Below are 25,559 nucleotides of genomic sequence, written 5' to 3' on the forward strand. Positions count from 1 at the left end.
ATCAAAAATATTGGAAGCTCCAACATAATTAGTAATGCCTTTAAAATTCTGAAGGAGAATGATTTAAACCTAGAATTCTATGCCCAGTGAAGTTATCAACCAAGTGCACAGGTAGAATAATAGTACTTTCACACTTAGAAAGTCTCAAAAATGTTCTTCCCATGCTTTCTTTTTCAGAAGCTAATGGAGGATGTGCTCCTCCAAGACAAGAGAGTATATCTTGAAAGAGAAAGACATGGTACCCAGAAAACAAGTGATCCATTTCAGGAGAGAGACATGGGGAACCCATGGAACGATAGTGAAGGGAAGCCCCAGAATGACGTGTGTACAGTGGCCTGGAAGTAGCTAGTCCAGGTATGGAGGGATACGGGAGAGAGATCTCCAAGAAAAATGTGAAATTGGTAGATGATATGATGTATCCAAAGATACCAAAAAGAGATTTTATACCTCTGGTAGGAAGTTGAGAGATGTGTTACTGAAAGAAACAGTAAAAATAAATAAATAAATAAATAAACAAACAAACAAACAAACAAACTAAAAAATGAGACAATTTTTAACTCCAAGAAAAAAAAAATCATGCTTTAAAGGAAAGGAATTGTAAATAATATTTACAACACTACAATAATGTAAGTACAATAGTTATTGAACTAGCAACCTGTTATAGTATACTAGGATGATAGAAAAGGAGAAAAGTGGGTGTATGTTACCTGTGAGGACTGTGTGTGTGTATGTGTGTGTGTGTGTTTTTGTGTGGTTGAGGGAAGAGTTGAAAGAGAACTACAGGGGAATAGAGGTTAAAACTTACCTGTTGGGTACAATGAACACTGTCCTGGGGTCGGGCACATTGAAAGCCCTGACTTTAGCAGTATAGAATGTATCCATGTAACAAAAACTTTTGTACCCCCTTGATATTTTGAAATAAAAATAATTAAATAATTAATTAAATGATAGGAAAAAAAGAGAGCTACATTGTTGTATTATGTACTTGAAAGTCAATAAATAATTATTGAATTATTATTTCAATACTATAATAATATAGTATTATTATTATTGAATACTGAATCTGAAAAAAATCAAGAAATAGTTGTATATTATTATTTAAGGTATATTATCATTTATAATATTATTGTGTACATTATTATTTAAGACTATGAAGGTAAATACCAAAAGAAACAGATAAATGAATTGGAAGTGGAGGCCTCTAGGAGTGGTAATCACAGGTGAGTGATAGGGCAGAGGACTACTGTTTTTCATTATAGCCTTATTTTATTTAAAAAATAATAAATCCCTGGGACATAATAAATGCCCAATATCTGGTGGCTACCACTTTAAAAAATCAATAATTTCCTTATTTGTCAGAAACTTCTGGTTATATTCCTACAAGGAAAAAAAAAAGAATCCATTTACATTAATTTCAAACAACTATAAAATAGCTACTGATTACCCTAACAAAAATTGTGTGGGATCTGTGAAGAAAAATACAAAACTCAACTGAGAAATATACAAACCTAAACAAATAGAGAGACATGTCATATCCATAGATGGGAAGAGAAGATGCCAATTCATCCCAAAATAACTAATAGTTTGAATGTAATCCCAATCAAAATACCAGTTGTTGTTTTCTTTTTGTTTTTTTAGCAATTTGAAAAAAACTATTCCGAAATTCCCTGACTTGAGCATTATCCAATTATCCATGTAACAAAATACGTGTGCCCCATAAACCTATCGAAATTTAAAACAATTATTCTGAAGGTAACCTGAAAAAATAAACAAGATCAATTAAGAACATTCTGAAAAACAATATAAGTGTAAACCCTGTCCCCATTAAATCATATAAAGTTCCAATAATTAAAAGCAACTTGCAATAGTCAGCAGATCAATGGAACAGAAAGCATCCCCCCAAAACAGAGCCTAATATATGATGAAGAAACTATCCAGTATGGCATAGAGGTAAACAGTATGGATTTGGGGAGACAAATGACCTGAGTTCAAGCCCTGTGTCTGCCACCTACAATCTGTGTAACCTTGTGCAAGTTATACAGCCACTTGTGCCTCAGTTTTCTCTTCTCTAAAATGGAAATAATAAATGTATTCACCTGGGTGACAGGTAAAACATTCAGAACAGAGCCTGGCACATAGCAAACGCTAAGTATTTGCTGTTACGATGTTAGCTGTTGCAAGTCAACATGGCCAGCTTCATAAGTATGTGACCTGTGCAGTCACACAGGGCCCTGCTCTTAGGAGGACCCATATACTGGTTAAGGCTCTGCTGTCACCATCTTAAAATTCTTTAAAAGTTTTGAACAAGGGTCCCTACATTTTTATTTTGTACTGGACCCTGCAAATTATGTAGCAAGTCCTGCAAGTCAATCAGGAAAAAGATGAATTATTCAACAAATGGTGTTAGGAAAATTGATATTCCAAGTTAGGTTCTCATTTCACACCATGTGGCACAGTATAAACATAACTATACAGTTTAAATAAAAACTCCATGTTCTGAATTTGAATAGAAAGTACTGAATTGAACACATGATGAATTTCATCTTTAAAAAGTAATAATAGGCTGGGCACAGTGGCTCATGCCTGTAATCCCATCCCTTTGGATTACAAAGCAGAGGTGGGAGGATTGCTTGAGGCCTGGAGTTCAAGAGCAGCCTGGGCAACGTAGCAAGACCCCCCATCTTTGCAAAAAAAATTTTTGTTAAATTATTATAGCTAGCAATGGTGGCATGTGCCTGTAGTCTCAGCTACTCCAGAGGGTGAGGCAAGAAGACCAGTTGAGCTTGGGAGTTTGAGGTTATAGTGAGCTAGGATCATGCCACTGCACTCCAGCCTGGGCAACAGAGCAAGACCCTGTGTCTACAAAAGAAAAAGTAATAATATATATTTCCTAATACTGTTCCCTGAATAGACTAGAGACAAGAACTCAATAGCAAAGAGCACTCCTAGCAACTGGATGTAATCATGTAATATCATTTCCCATTGAAGGGAACTACGGTTATTTGGAGACATGGCTGATTTCAGGGCCTGCACAGAAAATGTACAAGATGAGACTTGTCAGAAGCCTTGAGCAGGATATTTACATGAACATCTTGTCATACCAGAAAGCGTGGAAATTAGCGAAGACTGTGGACATGTTAACTATAAGAGCTTCCCACTGGCCAAAGATGGCACAGTTTGAGCATCAATAAGAACAACAACCACAATAGGTAGAAACTTACCATATATGTTCAAATGCATGAATTCATAATGGCATTCAAAAAAGAAAAAACATAATAGTCATCCAAAAGAACTGACTCATCATTTTGAAAACTGGCGAATACAGACCAAAATCAAGCATTTAGCCTGCCATTACTATATGAAATTAACCTCCGGTTAATCAAATAGTTGAGGAGAGGAAGTTTCCCCACGTAGAAGAATTCCAGCTAATAAAGGAAGAAGAAAAAAAGTAGAATATCACAGTTTTACATACTTACGACATAATGAATCTAAGTGGTGATCATCCAGTGGCTGCTAAAGTCACAAAAAAGCTAGCCATGCGTTAAATGTAACTGATGGAAGTTAAAACACTACCTGAATCTGATCAAGCCTTGGGCTCTAACTACCAACCTACATCAAATACAGGGAACAGAAAGAAGAATATATCAAATACCATTTTAAGGAGGCAACAAACAAAATCTAGACTATGGGAAACTCTCCAGGACAAATGACCCAGTTTCTTCAACTAATAAATTTCAAGAAAAAAATTAGAAGAGGGACAGGAAATCTATAGTTTATATGAAAGAGACAGCAACCAGTTGTAATGTGTGATCCTTATTGGATTCTGATTCAAACTGTTAAAACAAAAAACAAAAAACACGAGACAATCAGGGAAATTTGAACATTGACTAGGTGTTGTCATGAAATTAAAGAACGATTGTTAATTATTTATGGCTGTGGCAATGGTGTTACAGTAATATTTTTAAATCTATTACCTTTAGAGATGCATATAGATATGTATACAGATAAAATGAGATGATGGTTGTGAATTGCATCAAGTGATTTTAGAGGAGAAAGTAAATGGGGGTATAGATGGAACAAGATTGGCCACAGATTCAAACTGGGGGAATTTACTATTTTTGTTTGTGTTTAAAATCTTCCATTAAAATTTGAAAAAAATCCAGAAAAAAAATTTATTTGTAAAAAGATATTTTAACTATACAACAGATATGAGTGAATATTTAGCTGATCTGAATGATTAATGACTTTCTAAGCACAAAATAAATGGATAATATACTAAGAAAAGACTGCTACTTTCAGCTAAAATAAAAACTAAAACTGTGTGTTTTTTAAATGTCATAAAATTAAAAGATATACACTCTGAGGAAAAATATTTGCAACTTAAGACAAATATAAAGTTAAAATGGGTGGGCTAGGCATGGTGACTCATGCTGTAATACTAGCACTTTGGGAGGCCAAGGCAGGAGGATTACTCAAGGCCAGGAGTTCAAGGTCAGCCTGGGCAACATAAAAAAAACAAAATTAGCTGGGGGATGCTGGCTCCCAGCTACTTGGGAGGCTAAGGCAGGAGGATCACTTGAGCCCAGGAGTTCAAGGTTATAGTGGGATGTGATCAGGCTACTGTACTCCAGTCTGGGTAACAGATCAAGAATCTGTATCTACAAGAAATAAAAAAAATAAATAAAAAAGATTAAAATGATTAATATATACAGGAGTCAATAACAGAACTAACACACTCAAATAATCCATAAACAAATATATATATAACTTCATAGTGGTTAAATAGTTGCAATTTAAAATGTACTAAGATTTTAACCTACAAAAAAAAGTGAAGATTGTTATTAATGATTGACACCTGCTGTTGTTGGTACAGTGAAATGGTGCATTTCCTACATTGCTAGTGGGAATGTAAGTTGGAAAAATCTTTCTGGAGAGCAATTCAGCAATATGGATTGAGTCTTGAAACCATTTATACCTTTGACCCTATTATTGTACTCTTAGAATTTATAGTACTGATGTGATCAGAGATTTATATGAAGGTGTTTGTGCTAGGAGCTTCATCAAGGTTGTGTTTGAAATAAAAAATTGGAAGCAACTTAATTTCCAAAAAGAAAAAAAGGAGCATTTAAATAAATGATAGAACACCAATATCTTGGAATATTAATGAACCATCAAAATCATGTTTTCAAATGGAAAATAACCTGTGGATGAATACATTAATCTTGGAGCAATGGAATACTAGTCAGCAACAAAAAGGAATGAATTATGTACACACAACAACATGAATGAATATTAAAATACTATAAAGAGGAAAAAAGGACCCAAAGAAAGGAGAATATACTGCTTGAGTCCATTTACATGGAATTCTAGAACAAGTGAAACTTACCTACAGCTAAAAAAGTTAGATGAGTGGTTGCCTCTGAGGCAAATGCAGGAATTAACTCAGAAGGGACATGAGGGAACTATCTGGAAGGATGAAAATATTCCATATCTTGATAAGGCACATATTAAATGAGTGTGTCCATTTCTCAAACTCATCCCCTTTGCTTACTTAATTTCTGCTCAGACTTCAAGTGTTCTTGTGCCCTTGGCTTTATGTAAATTAGACCTCAAAAAAATCATATTTTCCAAGAAGATTTACTAAAACAGGAAAATATTCACTCTACAGTTTTAATTGGGAATAAAATTCATGATACAATGCTATATATACAGTATGTTTCTACTTATGTAAAAGGATATACATTAATAAAATAGACATGCACAGGTAGAAATGACAGAAAGGATGTACGCCAATGAATATGTACAATGTTCATAATTAGAAAAAAATAGTCAAAATTCTTGTAGCCTCACTTCATACCAAATTGCCTTTTCTCCTTACATTCTAGGTTTGGCCTTCTTTCAGTCCCTCAAATAAAGAAGGTGCTTTTCCTATGACTGTAATGACCACCTCCCTATTCTCTTCAGTTCAGTAATTTAATTCCTACCCATCCTTTAACTCTCAGATCAATTTTGACCTCCTCAGAGAAGACCTTCTTGCCTCCCCCTGAGTCAAGCTCTCCCTTACCCTAGACTAGGTTAAGCATCTTATGCTTCTTCCTTGTGGCACTTAAGAATTGTAATTTTTCATTTCTTTGCATGTACCTCAAGTTAGCCAAACTGCAAAGTTAAGGGCACTGTCCTCTAGACTACCACGTCTACCCAAGACTTCGGACACCAACTGCAAATTTGGGGGTTTTCCAAAACCACCCTCATGTTCAATAATTTGCTAGAGCAACTCACAGAACTCACTGAAAGCTATAATACTCATGGTTATGTTTATTACAGGGAAAGGGTACAAATTAGAATCAGCCAAAGAAAAGGGGACAGAGTCTGGGAGGTTTCTGTGAAGCTTCTGTTGTCCTCAGGATACTTTATGCACCTATCATCTATGTACGACAATACCAAGAGTTTTTGTCTATCCAGGAAGCTTGCTAGAGCTCTGGTGTCCAAAGTTTTTATTGGAGCTTCCTTAGGTAGGCATGATTGATTGACTGATTGCCTGTGTGGTTCAATTTATTCTCTAAATCATACTGTTGGTCTTTCTGGATTTCTGGCTGTGGCTAGCTGCCACCTTAAGCCCACTGAGTGTGACCAGGCCCACCCTGAGTCACCCCATTAGCATAAACTATCAGGTGTGGTCCCAGGGGCTCACCATGAGTGACAAAGAAATTCCTATCACTCAGGAAATTCCAGGGATTTAGAGGTTACCTCCCAGGAACTGGGACTAAGGACAGATCTCTCCTTGAGCAGAAAAAAATTCTTACTACACAGCATGGTTATGTGAATAATGTCTCCTCTTCATCCCTCAGACACTAAGCTCCAAAAGGACACGGGTCCCACCTGGTTTTGCTCCCAGTATTTTCCCTGGCATCTAGGATAGTGGTTGGCAAATGTTGAGAGTCTGCATAACGTGGACTTGGGAGCCAGACAGCCTGAATTTGATTCTTGGCTCTTCTTTTCACTAACGAAATGACTCTGGACAAGTTACTTAACCTCTTCTTGCTTAATTGACTTCATCTGTAAATTGGGGGTAAAGATTATACCCATCTCAGAGTGAGTTGCAATGAGTATTGAATGAAAGAACATCAGTTAAGGTCTCAGAATAATGCCTGGCACAGAGTAAAAGCTTGATAAATATTTAATATTATTAAATGCTCAATAAATAATTACTGATGGAACAAGTGTCTGGCACATGAGAAGAACTTAGTAAATATTTTTTTGAAAGAACAGAAAATAAGATTTTCTTCTTTAGTAAATTTTCCTGTTAAGATAGTACCAGATGTATTAATTTGGACATGTCATTAATTACTCTAAAAATTATGACTCAATAATATGCTTAAGAAAAGTACAAAAAAAAGTTTCAGAGTTTTTTCACCTCTTCAGCAGGCAGTGCTTTCAATCATAGAGTGAGGAATTGAATTAGACAGGGTTCAAGGTCTCTTCCAACTCCAACAACATGTTATTTGTCCTTAGGAAACAAACTAGATATAACAACAGAGAAGACCATTTTACATGGAGGCATGAAACCTTTGAATGTGTAAGTTTCCACTAAAAAAAAGGAACAAAGAGAATGTTCCATTGATTACCAAAATTCGTCTTTAATATGTGACAACATAGGTTTGAATTGTGGCAGTGTATTTTTAGTAATTTAATGAAATTTGACTCCCTCATAAACTATACACAAAGGTCATAGAAAATTTAATCTGTGAGAAATGGCTAGTTTTATCTTGGCATTTAAACAGGCCTAATGTGAGCTTTTAGAAGGTGACTGATAATAGAATCAGTAATGTCTCCTACAAGAGATTCAACACCTTCAAATAATACTCCTAGCAATTAGAAGAAGAGAATCAGCTGTTTAAAATATGTTTTAGTTACAAAGTAATGCATATACATTTAAATACAATAGCCTAATGCTTTAAAATCGATTTATTATTATAATTGAGCAATTATTAAATTATTTAATAATAAAAAGTGAATATGTTCCAGACACCCTTCCTGCCATGTTTATTTTCCAAAGGTAGCAAATGTTAACAATTTGTTCCACATATTTCTATGCACATGCACTCAACAAAAAATATGTATATATGCATCTGTTATTAATGGTATTTGTAAAGTGTTACTTTTTCTTGCCCTTTTAGTGTTGCCACAGGCAGTCACCCAGTTTGAAGAGCTGGTTGGTATGGCAGAAGCCCTGCTTAAGGGTGGAGGAACCATGCCTACATCTGCGTCCACCCTCTGGAGAGCGACAAACAACTCCTCCCCAGATTCATTTGCTTCAACATGCAGTAACTCTAATTCTAATTCCAGTTCACCCATTTCCTTGAAGGCTGAGGAAGAGCATCATACGGATGAGAAACAGGTCAGTCGGAATACCTGCCCTGTTGTTCTTTGGAATATAGTTAAATACAAAAAGCAAAACAAGAGTAGAAAAAAATTTCTGTAGGTAAGTTTAGGTCACAACCATAATATTCCTATTGCACAAAACTATTTTCTTTTTACAATGAAAGCTAATATTTGTGAAACGAATACCCAGTTTAAAGGCAGATTTTTGACAGAGAGCAAGCTATTAAATTATATAATTCCTAAACCAGTGACAGAAGAATACCTGTGCTTTAAGGGCTATAAAATTTCATATCATTGAGAGGTTAAGTTTCAGCCTCAGCGTGCTGGCTGGCTGAACACAATTCTTTTTCTATTCTCCCAATTTCTCTTCGTAAACAAACCGAAGCTAAAAAGACAAGAATTGTGGAAGAATTGGATATCAGCCTCAGAAAACATACTGTCAAAAGTGAGAATTAAATATTAACTTAACATTCAGAGTATTTCAATCTTAGTGTATCAGTTCCCTATCGCTATGTAACAGATTACCGCAAATTTAGTGATTTCAAATAACACAAATTTATTACCTCAGAGTTCTATAGGTCTGAAGTCCTGTCAGGTCTCACTGGACTAAAACTAAGTTGTTGGCAGGTGCGTTCCTTCTGGAGGTTACAGGGGAGAGTCTGTTTCCTGCTCATTTAGGCTGTTATAGATCTCAATTTCTTGTGGTTGTAGAACTGACTCCCCGCTTTTCTTGCTGTCTGTAAACTGAGGGTCATTCCCACTTCTAAAGGCAATCATACTCCTTGGTTCATGGTCCATTTCCACCATCTTCCAAGCCGGCAATGGCAGGTCAAGTCCCTCTCTCTCTTCGAATTTTCCTTCTTTTTTCTGATCCACACTTCCGCCTCCCTCTTCTCCTTTTAAGGATGCATGTGATTAGAATTGCCCCTCCTGGATAATCTAGGATAATCTCCTGTCTCAAGCTACTTAACTTCAATCACAACCACAAAATTGTTTTTGTGCTGTGAGGTAACATATTACATGTTCTGGGGATTAGGATGTGGACTTCTTCAGAAAGTCATTATTCTGCCTACCACACTTAGTATGAAGTGTTGTGTATGGGACTAATTCTTAAAGCACCAAATCCATGACAAGAATTTGTATAGACCCTAGAACAAATACCTCATAAATATTGAGAGTTACCTCAAAGATAACATTTAACTCCAACCCCTGAAATGTAAAATATATGTTAAAAGTATAATACATCACCTTAAAGAGTATTGATATTGTTTTCTGGTATGTCTGAACTCAATTAGTAATACATTTCTGCAGATATCACTTTCTTTTTCCAATTTCAATTATTGTTTTATTTTTCAGTTCAAGATTGAAAAATGGCAGATTGCCCGTTGTAATAAGAGCAAGCCTCAGAAGTTTATTAATGATTTAATGCAAGTACTTTACACAAATGAATATATGGCCACACACAGCCTGACGGGGGCAAAATCCTCTACTTCACGTGACAAAGCCGTTAAACCAGCTATGAACCAGAATGAAGTTCAAGAAATCATAGGTGATAATACAATTGCATTATATTGTCCTATGAATTTAAAATTATGTTACAATTCAAGGTCAAGTTATTCTTTCATGGTCTTGTTTTTTTAAATTTATTTTTCTGTTAAAGAAAAATCTCGGGATAGTCTAAAGCTCTCCTTAAATATGGGCGATTTTATAGAAAAAATTTTTAAATGGTTTTTAAAATAAAACTAAATTTTATATTACCCAAAAGTTTGAATTCATAAAATTCATTGCTTTAGAAAAGTAAATTTTCAGACCAGGTGCAGTGGCTTATGTCTGTAATCCTAGCCCTCTGGGAGGCTGAGGCAGGAGGATCACTGGAGGTCAGGAGTTTGAGACCAGCCTGAGCAAGAGTGAATCCCCGTTTCTACCAAAAATAGAAAAAATTAGCTGGGCGTGGCAGCATACAACTGTAGTCCCAGCTATTTGGGAGGCTGAGGCAGGAGGATTGCTTGAGCCCAGGAGTTTGAGGTTACAATGAGCTATCATGACACATTGCACTCTACCCAGGACAACAGAGCAAGACTCTGTCTCCAAAAAAAATAAATAAATAAACTTTCAAAATCTTTTAAAGTAAAATTTCAATAACAGTTTATATCTTGTTTTCTCTTTCTTATCTTGGTTAAATTCCTCCTCTTTTATTCTAGAAAAATAGAGATGAATTTGACTATCTTATTTATGGTTAAAAAGTTAATGTCTCCTTAAATATAATCATCTAGATTATCCAATTAATTTTTTTTGCAAACGTCCAACAAATTTAGGGATTCTCTGAATCCCAGCTCTTAATATGTCATGTGTTTAGATGGAAAAGGATCATTCAGAACGTAGTTGTTTTGACTGATGTTGGGGATGAATAAAAATGAATTTATAACATTTTAGAGCAAGCAGAGAGGGTTCAAAGCAAGTGGTAAGGTTAAAATTAAGTGGTGCCACGAGAAGAAATAAATATGTATGCTCTCAGTTTCTAAAGTAGACCTTCTGTTATTTCTTGCTTTACTTTTAAAAACCTGCCTATATATTCATCCATTTAAATATCTCATGGGTGTTTGGGCTACTTTTGTAAAATGGAAACAAAATTATAATGTAGAATTTTTACCATAGTTCATGGCTTATGATGCAAAGGCTTCATAAAGTGTTCTTGTGTGTTATTATTGTTTTTTACAGGAGTAACTAAACAATTATTTCCCAATACGGATGATGTTTCAATTAGGAGAATGATAGGGCAAAAGCTAAACAACTGTACCAAGAAGCCAAATTTAAGCAAAAACCTTAACTCTCAGGATATTAAGTAGATCCTTTTGGTAAGTCTTTTAAATCTTCACAATCCTTTCAATGTGGTGAGAAAATATTCTCAGTGACCCAAGAAATGCTAATAGGTATTCCTGAGGGTCACGGTAGGAACTGGGAAGGGGATTGAAATTTGGGAAATGCTGAGTCCGGTTGCGTAGATTTTCCCTTCCCAGAACATCTCTGATATTTTGATACCCTTTTAATATGCCCATGTGCACCAGAAATCTGTAAGAAGGGAATTAAGTGTATAGTGTTTTCCAAATGTATTTTACTGAGGAAATTTTCTTCACAGAACTCTTGTTACCTTGAGGTTGGAGATAGAAAGGAGCCAAAGGAGGGACACATGACGATTTAGGAAGTGTTTCTCTAGAACAGAGGAGATTCCGTCCCTTGGGAAATCTCTGAGGCACATGGAGACTCTACTTATGGCTGTAAACAGTGGTCTCACGTGTGCACAAACTACTGGGTGGAAGTACTGAGGGGTCTTCACCATCCTCCATGTTGCTTCTTGTCATGGTTAAATCTTGAAATCAGTTGTTACAGTTTAATAAGGATTTTTACTAAGAGGCTTGTATTATACTAAGAAAAAAGAATAATTTGTTTTTAGTGTGAGTTCAGAAGGAAATACACTTTATAGTCAGGGCTTGTCCCAGGCAAAACTGTGAAGTAGGATTTTGTACCTGCTTTAGTATCCCACGGTCCTAGCCAGTTCACTTGTGCTCACCCTTCCTCTCTCTCCAGGAAAAATGGGTATGATTGTGTTATTAACATTTTCATTGATTAATAGAGGTATATGGGTAACACATGAGGGTAAGGCCCACTATAGAGATCCCTTTTCTTTCCTTCCATTTTCTTTACTTCTATCTTTGATTCCTACTTTGCCTGTTCTCTGCTTAATTCCAGCCACCTTTGAGACCATTTTACTTGTCTTCGTTTCTTCTATGTTTTAAATGGGATGTGGAACTGTAATCCTTCCTCTACGCATTGTTCACCACCACCCCCCACAATCCTCCTGAGGGTTCCTTATATTTATTTTGCTGTACAACCAAGGACAGCTCTGATGAGAGTCAACAATGTCTCTCTTCCCCAGATGTGGGGGGCAGGGGGAGGGGATGGGTGCATACCTACATAATGAGTGTGATGCATACTGTCTGGGGCATGGACACACTTGAAGCTCTGACTTGGGGGGGAGGGATTGGGGGGCATGGACAATATACATAACCTGAACTTTTGTACCCCCATAATAAGCTGAAATAAAAAAAAAGAAAATACCACTTATAACAACTGCAGTGAAATTCTTTCCCTGGGCTCACATGTACTGGTAGATGACTTAAAGAGTTATAGAAGATAAGGATATCTGTGTCCTTTTTCTCCCCCAAGTGATTATAAATTCCAGGTGATTGTGAATCTCACAAATTTCCAATTATAAGATAATGGCTTAAATGTGCTCTTAGACCCTCTCATTTTGACATGAAGTTACCCAGTTAGCCTGGTGTATAATGAGAAAGTTCTCTTTCTAGTGCTATATTACCAGACCTCCAAGTCATACGACTATCTTTTGGAATACGCTATTATATTTCAGAGCTCCAAAAAACATTTTAATATCCTAACCTTGGCCTTTTTAATGTCTCAGATTGCCCAGGGTAGGCGCAAAACTCATCTCGGACTATATCAGCCAGCAATGTGTAAAAGAAATGAAAGTGAAAAGATTTTATATAGGTTTTAATTGTTCTTGACAGTAGTAGTGTTGTTAAATCATCTGGCTAAGGCATTAATTAAAATCAAAACAAGGGACAGACCTTTTGCTATGAACTGGGCCTGAGGTTTGCTTTGTAGTGTCAATTGCTTAGACTAGAAATACATATATTTTGAATCAGGAGTGGAGATTAACACTAGAATGGAAATTTTTTAAAATCAGCAGATATCTTTCATTTGAAGCATAGCTAAATTCAAATTATTTCAAAAGGATTGAGAAAAATGTGCTGGGAAAGACAGGGTCACATAAAACCTCATTTGGACAAGTTTATTAGTCAGATATAGCACCATCTAGTGGAAGGAAGCTATATTTTTCTCTTCTGGGTTATTCAAATCACAGGAGCCTAAAGGTGACTTGCACTTATTCAGGAAAACCACACTGCTACCCTGCCTCCTGCCTTGCCACCAAAAGTACTCTTTGGAAAATAGCTTTCCTACCATTACTATTAACAAGGCAATATGTACTGCCAAATCATGTAGATGTCTGGAAATTCCTATGCATCCAAGAAGCCTTAGCCCAGCTAAGGCAACCCCGACCCTTGGTCCCTGTGGTAGATTGTGCTCTCTACCTGGTACTGAGCTCAGGTTGATCCTGGTGGCCTAAATCTAAAAGGACACCCATTTCCCAGCTAAGGCTCACTTCTGTGAGGGTAACCCCTAAATTCTTCTGACTGCCTTCCAGGTGCCTGTAGCTCTCTTATGCCAAGAGCTTGACGTTACAAATTTTTCTGGCCTTTCTCCATTTTTTCTTTTACTTCCTTCTTACAAGAGCTGAAGACAAATTTATGTATAAGAATTACAGAATATTAGGATATTACCTCTGTAATATCCCACTAAGTGATCGAACAGCCTTCTCCTGAAATTTCCAAAGCTGCCTCAGTATATATAATCTTTAACATAATATTACATATATATATAAAATAACTTAAAGATGATCTAATACAGTGGTGCTCTAAAGGTCGGGTGGTGATTTTTGCCCCTCCCTCTCATCAGGGGATATTTGGAAATGTCTGAAGATATTTTTGGTTGTCACAACTGGGTGGTACTACAGGCATCTAGTGGACAGAGGCCAGGGATGCTGCTAAACATCCTACAATGCATAGAAAATCCCTCCCACATTAAAGAATTACCCACTGCAAAATGTCAATAGAGCTGAGATTCTAGTATGATTTCCTTATTTTGGAGACAATGAAACTAAAGCCTAAAGAGGTTAAGTGAATTGACAAGGTAATACAATTAGTAACTAATAGACAGCCAACACTAGCACATAGTTCTTTGTGTTTCTTATTGTATTGATCATGGTTCTTCAGAGAAACAGAACCAATAGGATATATATGTGTGTATTACATATATACAGTATATATATATATATGCAATACATATATATGTATAGAGAGAGAGAGAGAAATTTATTTTCAGAAATTGGCTCATGCAACTGTAGGGGGTGGCAAGTCTGAAAATGTAAGGCAGGCTGGCAGGCTGGAGACCCAGGGAAGAGTTGATGTTGCAGTCTTGAGTTCAAAGGCAGTATAGAGGCAGAATTCCTTCTTTCAGTCTTTTGGTTTAAGGCCTTCGACTGATTAGAAGAGGCCCACCCACATTATGGATTGTAATCTGCTTTACTCAAAGTCCACTGATTTAAATGTCAATCACATCTAAAAATACTGTACCTTCACAGCAACATCTAGACTGGTATGTGACCATACAACTGGATATCATGGTCTGGGCAAGTTGACACAAAATTAGCCATTAAACTTATCTAATGTTTTAGGGATAGTAAGTCTGGTTTTAAAGTCTGATCTACCTTCTAATAACTGTGGGAACTTTGAAAATTACTTGACTTGTCTGAACTTCAATTTAAACAAGGATAATAATACTCTGTAACTCAGTGACAGATCCAGGATTTGTGGAACCAGAAGCTTTATAAAATTTGTAAAACCCTATTTAAGAAAGAAAATGCAAAATTATGAACACACAATCAGTTACAACTCTGCATATTAATTTAGAAGACAAAAATAAATCATGAAAACTACATAATGTTTAGAAGTTAACAGATTTCTCAAATATCACATAATGTAGTGAAAATTACATAATATTTTTATTAACAACTCTACAAGTTTTTTTTTTTTTTTTTTTGAGACAGGGTCTAACTCTGTTGCCCAGGCTAGAGTGCAGGGGTGTCACCATGGCTCATTTCAACCCCAAACTCAAGACTTCAAGCAATCCTCCTGCCTCAGCTTCCCAAAGTACTAGGATTATAATGTGAGCCACGGCACCCAGTCAACTCTATAATATTTTTATCTTCCTTTTTTTGGTTGCATACATGTTGATTGACTATTTGACAACACTTTTGTAGTAGCCATTTCTATAGAAAAAATAGAGAAATAATTTAGACTATCCTCTAGCATATTTGATGGAAAATTTCTTTTTTAAAAAATATTTTACAGAGGTTTCTGTCACATTCTCAACTCTACGTTAGTAACACTATGTAATTTTTAGGATTGTTATCAAATTTGAGAAAATGTCATTGAGTTTCTTTTATATCTGAACTATAAGATTTCAGGGGATTTCCTCTAGATTTTCTAGTTTGTGTGCATAGAAGTATTCATAGTAGTGTCAGATGATGTTTTATATTTCTGTGGTGTCAGTTATAATATCTCTTTTTTCATTTCTGATTGAGCTTATTTGAATCCTTTCTCTTCTTTTCTTAGTTAATCTAGCCAGTGGTCTATCAATTTTGTTTATCTTTTCAAAGAATCAACTTTTCATTTCATTGGTCCTTTGTATTATTTGTGGTTTCAATTTCATTTAATTTTCTCTGATCTTTGTTATATCTTGTTTTCTGCCAGCTTTGGATTTGGTTTGTTTTTGTTATGCTACTTCCTTGAGGTGTAACATTAGGTTGTTAGTTTGTGACATTTCTGTCTTTTTGACATAGGCATTTAGCACTATATACTTTCCTCTTAGCACTGCTTATACCATGTCCCAGAGATTTTGGTAATTTATGTCACCATTGTCATTCAATTCAAAGAATTTTGATTTCCATCTTGATTTTGTCATTGACCCAAAGATTGTTCAGCAGCAGGTTGTTTAATTTCTGGATATGCACAACCTCCTATGCTTGAATCAGGAAGAAATAGAAATCCTGAACAGGCAAATAATGAATAGCAAGATTGAATCAGTAATAAAAAATCTCCCAATAAAATATATCCTGAGACCAAATGGATTCACACCTAAATTTGACCACACCTACAAAGAAGAACTGGCACCTATACTACTGAAACTGTTCCAAAAGATCCAGAAGGAGAGAATCCTCCCTAACTCATTCTATGAAGCCAGTATCACCCTCATACGAAAGCAAGGAAAGAACACAACAAAAACAATATCCCTCATGAACATAAATATAAAAATCTTTAACAAAATACTAGCAAACCAAATCCAAAGGCACATCAAAAAGATAATTCACTATGATGAAGTGGTTTTCATCCCAGAGATGTAAAGGTGGTTCAACATACACAAACCAAAAAATGTGATTCACCACATAAGCAGAATTAAAAACAAAAACCATATGAAAGGAAAAAAATATACAATCATCTCAATAGATGCAAACATTTTTTTGATAAAATCCAGCATCCCTTCATGATAAAAACTCCCAAAAAACTAGGCATAGAAGGAAAATACCTCAAAATAATAAAAGCCATATATGACAAACTCACAGCCAACATCGTACTGAATGAAGAAAAGTTAAAAACACTCCCTATAAGAACCAGAACAAGACAAGGATGCCCACTTTCACCACTTCTATTCAACATAGTATTGGAAGTCCTGGCCAGAGCAATAAAGCAAAAGAAAGAAATAAAGCACACCCAAATAGGAAAAGAGGAGGTGAGGCTATCTGTGTTTACTGATGTTATGATCTTAAGTTTAGAAAACCCTGAAGACTTCTCCAGAAGACTCCTAGAATTGATAAATAGATTCAGTAAATTCTCAAGTTACAAAATTAATGTACACAAATCAGTAGCACTTCTATATGCTAATAACTATCTGAGAGTCAAATCAAGAACTCAGTACCACATACAATAGCTGCCAAAAAATAATAATAATAATACCTAGGAATATACTTAACCAAGGAAGTGAAAGATCTCTACAAGGAAAACTACAAAACACTGATAAAAGAAATCATAGATGATATAAACAAATGGAAAAACATCCCATGCTCATGGATTAGAAGAATCAATATTGTTAAAATGCCCATACTGCCCAAAGTGATTTACAGATTCAATGCAATTCCCATTAAAGTATCAATGTCATTTTTTGCAAAATTAGAAAAAACAATCCTAAATTTCATATGAAATCAAAAAAGAGCTCAAATAGCCAAAGCAATCCACAGCAAAAAGAACAAATCTGGAGGCATCATATTACCCAGCTTCAAATTATACTACAAGGCTATAGTAACCAAAACAACATAGTAATGGCATAAAAGTAGTCACATAGATCAATGGAACAGAATAGAGAACGCAGAAATAAAACCATATATCTACAACCAACTGATTTTCAACAAAGCAGACAACAGCATACGCTGGGGAAAGGCTTACCCCATTCAGTAATGGTGCTGGGAAAATTGGAGAGCATTTGATTCTTTATGTACAAGAATGAAACCGGATCCTTATCTCTTATCATATATGAAAATTAACTCAAGATGAATTAAAGACTTCAATGTAAGACCTGAAAGCATAAAAATTCTAGAAGAAAACCTAGAAAAACCTCTTCTGGACATTCCTAGGCAATGAATTTATGACTAAGATTCCAAAAGCAAATATGACAAAAACAAAAATAAATAAATGAAACTTAAACTACAAATCTTCTGTACAGCAAAATAAATTATCAACAGAGTAAACAGACAATCTACAAAAGGGGAGAAAATATTCACAGACCACACACCTAAGCAAGGACTAATATCTAGATTCTACAAGGAACTCAAACAAATCAGCAAGAAAAAAACCAAATAATGCCACAAAAAAGTGGGAAAAGACAAGAACAGACATTTTTCAAAGGAAAATATACAAATGACTAACAAATATATGAAATATGCTCAATATCATTAATTATACTGGAAATGCAAATTAAAACCACAATGAGATACCACATTACCCCTGTCAGAATGGCATTATTAAAAGGTCAAAAGGCAATAACTGTTGGCATGAATGCAGTGAAAAAGGAATGCTTATACTACATTGATGGGAATGTAAATTAATACAACTTCTGTGAATAACAGTATGGAGATTCCTCAAAGAACTAAAAGTAGACCTATCCTTTGATCCAGCAGTCCTACTGCTAGGTATCTACCCAAAGGAAATGAAGTCATTATATTAAAAAAAAGAAAGAAAAAGTCACACGAACTCATATGTTTATCACAGCAATTCACAATTGCAAAGATATGGAATCAAACTAAGTGCCCATCCACAGATTATTGGATAAAGAAAATGTGGTATGTGTTATAACATGGAATACTACTCAGTCATATGAAATAATGTCTTTTCAGAAATTTGAATGGAACTGGAGGCCATTATCCTAAGTGAAATGTCTCAGGAATGGAAAAACAAATGCTGCATCTTCTCACTTATAAATGGAAGCTAAGTAATGGCTATGCATAGTCATACAGAGTGGTATAATGGAAACTGGAGACTCAGAAGGGGGGAAGGAAGAGTGGGAGAGGGGTGAGGGTTGAAAAATTACCTATGAGGTACAATGTACACCATTTACATTATGGGAACAATAAAAGCCCTGACTTCACCACTATACAATTAATCCTTGTAACAAAAACCATTTGTACCCCCTAAATCTATTGAAATAAATTACTTAATCAAAAGATTTCAGGGCATTTCAAGTTTCCTATGGAGGGGCTACCCTTAAATATTCTTTGAATTGACCATATTCGGAGAATTCCCAAATGTTCCAAACTGAGATGGCCAGCAATAATGTAACTATACATGGAGGAGATTGCAAGGCACATAAATACATCCCAGTAAACTTTTAACAAGATCTCAGAAATGCCCACTGCCACTCCATGGTTACAACAGGATGGGAAAGTTCAAAGGAGAGGCAGTTGAAATGGAGTGACATAGCAGTCTTAACTGATTATGGGTGAAATATATAATTTTTGCAAATTTAACAAAATATGTAAACATGAAGATGTATTGCTATGGCCCCTTTTTTGAAAGGCACCCATGCAAGTAAGCTCTATTATCCCCACAGTAATTCTACCTCTGCCTGAGCTCATTTGGTTTTTCAGAGCATTGAAATAGATAAAGTGAGTTTGGGAAATTAATAAGCAATTAATAAATAATCAATACACATTACTGAAGAATGACAGAATCATTGATAATTTTTAAAGATGGTTGGTTGATGGGTATGTGGGGGTTGTTTATTTTACTTTGTGTGTTTTTTAATTTACTTAATAAAAAGTTTTTTAAAAGTCATTTGAGATAAATATAAATGTAAAATACTTTGACTTTTTTCTATGCTGGAATTTCTCCGAATAAATCATAAAATAATTCCTAAGCTACCTCAATAGTAATAGTTCTTATTAACAATTTATATTTTTTATAATTTTATTTTTTATTGAAACATAACTGATGTACATATTTTCAGGGTATATGTGATAATTTAATACATTCATAAAATTAGTAAAGATCAATTCAGCATAATTGAGATATCTATCACCTTAAATATTGTCTTTTCTTCATACTAGAAATATTCAAATTACTCTCGTCTAGCTATTTTGAAATATACAATAGATTATTATAAACTATAGCCACTCTACTGATCTATAAAACATAGGTCTTATTTCTTTTATCACACTGCATATTTGTACCCATTAATCAAACTTTCTTCATTCTTCTCTCCCTATTACCCTTCCCAGCTTCTGGTAACCACCAATCTCCTCTCCATCTTCATGAGATCCATTTTTTAAACCCCTGTATATGATTAAGAACATGCAATATTTTTCTTTCTGTGCTTGGCTTATTTCACTTAATGTAATGACCTCCAGTTCCATCCATGTTGCTGCAAATGACAGGATTTCATTCTTCTTTATGGCTGAATAATAATATTCCATTGTGTATGTATACCACATTATCCATTCAGCCATTGACACGTAGGCTGATTCTGTGTTTTGGCTATTGTGAATAAGTGCTGCAATAAACATGGAAGTGCAAGTATCTCTTTGATGTATTGATTTCCCTTCTTTTGGATATATAGTCAGTAGTGGAATTGCTGGATCATATGGTAGTTCTATTTTTAGTTTTCTGAGGAAACTCCATATAGTTTTCCATAGTGAATATACTAATTTTCATTCCTACCAACAGTGTACAAGGGTTCTTTCTCTACATCCTCACTAACATCTGCTACTCCCTGTCTTTTTAATAAAAGCCATTTTAACTTGGGAGAGGTGATATCTCATTGTGATTTGATTTGTTTTTGTATATGGTGAGAGATGGTGGCCTAGTTTCATTTTTCTGCCCATGGTTATACAGTTTTCCCAGCACCATTTATTGAAGAGACTATCCTTTTCCCCATTGTAGGTTCTTGATAGTTTTGTCAAAAATGAGTCTACTGTAGATGTATTGATTTATATCTGCGTTCTCTATTCTGTTTCATTAGTCTATGTGTCTGTTTTTATGCCAGTACCATGCTGCTTTGGTTACTATTGCTTTGTAGTATATTTTGAAGCCAAGTAGTGAGATGCCTCCAGCTTTGTTCTTTTTGTTCAGGATTGCTTTGGCAAGTTGGGGTCTTTTATAGTTTGATATAAATTTTAGGATTGATTTTTTTATTTCTGTGAAAAATGTCATTGGTATTTTGATAGGGATTACATTAAATCTGTAAATTGGTTTGCTTCATATTTTCATTTTAACATTATTAATTCTTCCAATCCATAAGAATGGAATATCTTTCCATTTTTTGTGTCCTCTTCAATTTCTTTCATCAGTGTTTTATAGTTTTCCTTGTATATATCTTTAACTTCTTTGGTTAAATTGATTTCTAGATAGTTTATATTCTTTCTAGCTATTGTAAATGGGATTGCTTTCTTGATTTCTTTTTGAGATTGTTTGTTGTTAGTGTATATACAAGCTACTGATTTTTATATGTTGATTTTGTATTCTGCAACTTTACTGAATTCATTTATCAATTCTAACAGCTTTTTGGTTGGAGTCTTTAGGCTTTTCTAAGTATATCTTTAGTAGTCTTATTTGGGTTGAATCTGCTTGGTGTTCTCTGACCTTCCCATACCAGGATATTTCTCTATTCCTCATGTTTTGGAAAGCTTTCTGTTATTATTTCTTTGAATAAGGTTTCTCTCCTTTGCTCTTGCTCAACTCCATCTTCAATACCAATGTTTACGATGTTTGGTCTTTTGACATAATTTTCTGTATCATGTAGGCTATTTTTTCCCTTTTCTTTCTTCTTTCTTTTTTTCCTCTGTGTATTTTCACATAGCCTGTCTTCAAGTTCACTGATTCTTTGATCCATTCTGCTTCTGAGAGTCTCTCATGAATCTTTCAGTTTTGCAAATGTATTTCTCAGTTTCAGGATTTCCAGTTTTTAAAATTTTAATATCTTTGTTAAATTTCTCTGATAAATTTCTGAATTGTTTTTCTGTGTTATCTTGAAGATCACTGAGTTTCCTTAAAACTGCTATTTTGAATTCTTAGAGATTTCACATACCACTGTCTCATCAGAGTCAGTCACTTGTTTCTTGCTTTGTTCATTTGAGGAAGTTATGGTTCTCTGTTTGCTGTTGCTTCTTGTGGATGTATATCTCTGTCTTTGCATTGAAGGACTATTTATTCCAGTCTTCCTGGTCTGGCTTGTTTTGGTTTTTATTGGATATGTTTGCTTAGAGATTCTAATTTACCACTTGATTTTCTTTCTTTTTTATCCCCCTGCTAAGTTGCTGCCTCCTTCTAGTACTAGATGGAACCTTAATCTAAGATTTGCCTCAATTCTAGGAAACCTCCTACAGCAGCAGTCCCCAACCATTTTGGCACCTGGGAGTGGTTTTATGGAAGAAAATTTTTCCATGGCCTGGGGGGCGGGAGAATGGTTTTGGGATGACTCAAGCACATTACATTTATTGTGCAGTCAAACCTCTCTGCTAATGATAATCTGTATTTGCCACCACTTCCCAGAACTAGCATCACTGCCTCAGCCCCATCTCAGATCATCAGCCATTAGATTCTCATAAGGAGCATATAATCTAGATCCCTCACATGTGCAGTTTACAGTAGGGTTCATGCTCCTATGAGAATATAATGCCGCCGCTGATCTGACAGGAGGCGGAGCTTACACAATGATACTAGCAATGGGGAGTGGCTGTAAATACAGATGAGGCCTCACTTGCTCACCTGCCACTCACCTTCTGCTGTGAGGCCAGGTTCCTAACAGGCCCTGGACTGATACCAATCCGTGGCCTGGGAGTTGGGGACCACAGTCCTACAGCATGGTGCTGCTGAACAGCTACTCTGATTTGGTGTCTCCTTTTGCCGAGTTACAGACCAGAGTTTCCAGGGCTGGGAATGGTGGTCCTGCCTCCTTCATTTGTCTCTGGCCGTCCTCAGGGATATTTTTCCCTTTAGGCACTCCTGATGCTTCCCATGGGTTGAGGCAGGGACAGGTCTCCTGCCAGGGAACCTAAGAAGGTTAGAGAAGCTGGTTGCCCAACTTGATCTTGCTTTTTCCAGTGTAGAAAGCAAGAGTTGCCCAGAAATTTTACTCATGCTTGGTGCTGGAGAGATTGGGAAGAGAGCTGTTATGGATATGGAAGTCTGATTCTCTTACTGTGTGCTCAGAGTTTGTTCACTTCTCTGTGGCCCCAGGAACTGTCTCATTCCTCATATTTGAGTTCTGGGATATTGCTGGTGATAATCTTGGCACTATATATTTGTTTTTGGTTTTCTGTGGGAGGGAGTAAAGCCAGCTTGCTTCTGTGCCACCATTTTGGAATCAGAAGTCCCTGAATAATTTGTATTTTTAATACAAATTTGTAGTAAATACAAAAATAAATCATATAACTGTTAAAAATACTATAAAACCTTTAACATAAGTTTTACTTATTTTTTGAAATTTGCTTTTTATAGGTAATACAGGTATCTGAAACAAAGCTCCTTCAGTTCTAAATCTAGCATTGGATTTTGTCGGAGAATCTGCAATCTTCCTGGCAATGAGCACAGAGAGATATATGCAGTGACAGACTGTAAGACATCTGTAACATTGCTGGGCTCCCTGAGGGACCAACAAGCTTGCTGAAGAAGCTGCATGTAGATTCCACCCTAAATACCAGTGATGCATCAAACCAGAGAATTTCTCTCAGCCAAATGAGCATGCAATATGGTTTTTTTGGAAATATGCATTTCCTGATCCCCAAATACTTCTCTGTACAGTTAACTTAACAGGATCGTCAGAGCTCTTATCATAGCAACAAAAACTTCAACCTTTAAGATTAGTTATTGTCCTAACCAATCATTGTACATTTATTATTACCTATGACTCCCCATTACAGTTTTTGGATCTTTACCATAAGCACATGTTTGGGAAAGTAAACAGTGAAATAATCAAGGTTCACAAATATGAGAGCAGCGAATTCAGCCTAAAATCGGATACTCATGACTAACTGAGTAACAATGTTTTAGCAATAAAATTACAGGAGTATTCTGTTACCTAAAAATGTATAAAATAGGAATACAAAAAATGCTGTCAGCAAGATTTTTTTATTTTAATATAACACTATTCTACCACACACCCAAAAAGCAAATAAACCCGTTTTGGGAACAGTTAAAACAATGCATCAATTTTCAGAATATTCTTTTTGTTTGTTTACCAGACATGTTTTAACTTTTTATTGCCCAAAGCATATTAACTACAGATGTGTAATACAAAACATCAATATCACCTAAAACATACTATACATGATACAACATCATGTATACTTGGTTAATTATATTGCTACACTGCTGAGTTTTAACTGGTTTATTTTCATTGTAGAAGAAGAATGAATTGAAAAAAAATCATACGGATTTGATAATCACACACACACAAAATCATTTTGGAAATCGACTGAAGATAAAACATTCTTCAACCCAAGGCTTCCTGCATAAAGTCCAATTGTCACACATGACAACTCTACAATGGGAAGCCAAGCTTCTTCAGTGCACAAAGTCACGTTTAAACTTGGAGAGGAGAATGCTACAATAGTTACAAAGTTCAGTATCCTGGACCCAGGGAACATTCCATAAATGTTGCTTGATGACAATGTGGTTGTTTAAAATAAATGTTCTTAAGGAAATAACTTATGTAACATTTGCTACTTTTACTTAAACATAAATAAATCCCATTGAAAAGACAAAAGGCATTTTCTTGTTTCTTTATTAATGTATAAAATTCAGGGGAAAATTTTTTTTGAGGATGATGGCTTCTTCACCCACATATTGGAATAGTATTATCAGAATTCGACTATTTGGCTCTAGGTTATTTTTCTTATAAAGTGTCATGCTATGTAGGATACATAGACAATGCTCAGGAAGGTACATAAATTTAATATTTTTATTGAAAATGGATAATCTTACTAAGATGTTGCTTTTAAAAAATGCTACTACATACTATAGGTTCTGCCTACTACTTATATTAATACAAAGGTAAATAGTCTTTGCAAAACATAACAGTATTATTCAACTGGAACTTGTATGGTCTTTCCTTAAAGTATTTTGAACTATGTTGATATCTTTATAGATAATAGAATAAACATATTTTTGATTCATCTTTGCATAGTGGTCTAAATGAGTTAGAAAATAAGAAAGCTAATAAAACCAGAGTGTCCAGAAAGCAATTTACATACATGTAAGCATATACATACACATATTATGTATTTGCATATATAAGACTTTAGAATATAATTAAAACAGAATCTTTAATAAGTAGGGAAAGGAAGATTTATTCAGTTAATGATTCTGCGACACTTGGTAGCTAGAAAAATGATTACATTCCTACTTCAAACCATGTTACATAAAGAATTTCAGATTATCAAAACCAAAAAATGGACTCAGATTAAAAAATTTAAATATGTTAATATTTTTATATTCTTGGAATGGGAAGGACCTTCTCAATCCAAAGGTAGCCCAACAAAAGTGCTAAAAAATGGCTTCCTGCTTGTGTGTTCTGTGGTTTTCCTGCATGGAGGTAATCATTTCATTAAGAATTTTACCCCCTGGTGGATGTGTGGTCAGCATTATCATCAGTTCTGCGACGACATTTTTCTTGTGAATGTTTTTCATGCATTCATCAATTTTGCAGCTCTTTCTCACATTTTTTTTCTTATAAAATCTTGTATTGATACTGTACCATAGCTTTCCTTGAACATCTCTTTTTTAATGACATGGATTTTCCTGGACCAGCAATTTGCAGGTGGATTCTCAGGTGGTGGGAGAGCTGGGGACTTCCTTTTAGGCTTCAAATCTTCCAAAGGCCTCTTTTTGCTGCCAAAGAGACCACTGATTCTGGTGGGTATGGCTTTTCTGGAAAAC

At 35.2% G+C, this 25,559-nt stretch overlaps 1 protein-coding gene across 1 annotated transcript in view; it reads left to right on the forward strand.

The window, feature by feature from the left end:
* The window catches only part of BEND6 (BEN domain containing 6), a 56,349-nt gene extending 31,962 nt beyond the window's left edge, over window positions 1-24,387 (forward strand). The window contains exons 4-7 of the mRNA XM_069488589.1: window positions 8,178-8,398; window positions 9,739-9,931; window positions 11,101-11,237; window positions 23,121-24,387. Of these exons, the coding sequence (XP_069344690.1) occupies window positions 8,178-8,398; window positions 9,739-9,931; window positions 11,101-11,228 (542 nt within the window). The 3' untranslated portion in view covers window positions 11,229-11,237; window positions 23,121-24,387. The remainder of the gene's footprint in view (window positions 1-8,177; window positions 8,399-9,738; window positions 9,932-11,100; window positions 11,238-23,120) is intronic.
* The last annotated feature ends 1,172 nt before the right edge of the window (window positions 24,388-25,559 follow it).

This window comes from Eulemur rufifrons, chromosome 15 (assembly GCF_041146395.1).
Source record: "Eulemur rufifrons isolate Redbay chromosome 15, OSU_ERuf_1, whole genome shotgun sequence".
NCBI classification, from domain to species: domain Eukaryota; kingdom Metazoa; phylum Chordata; class Mammalia; order Primates; family Lemuridae; genus Eulemur; species Eulemur rufifrons.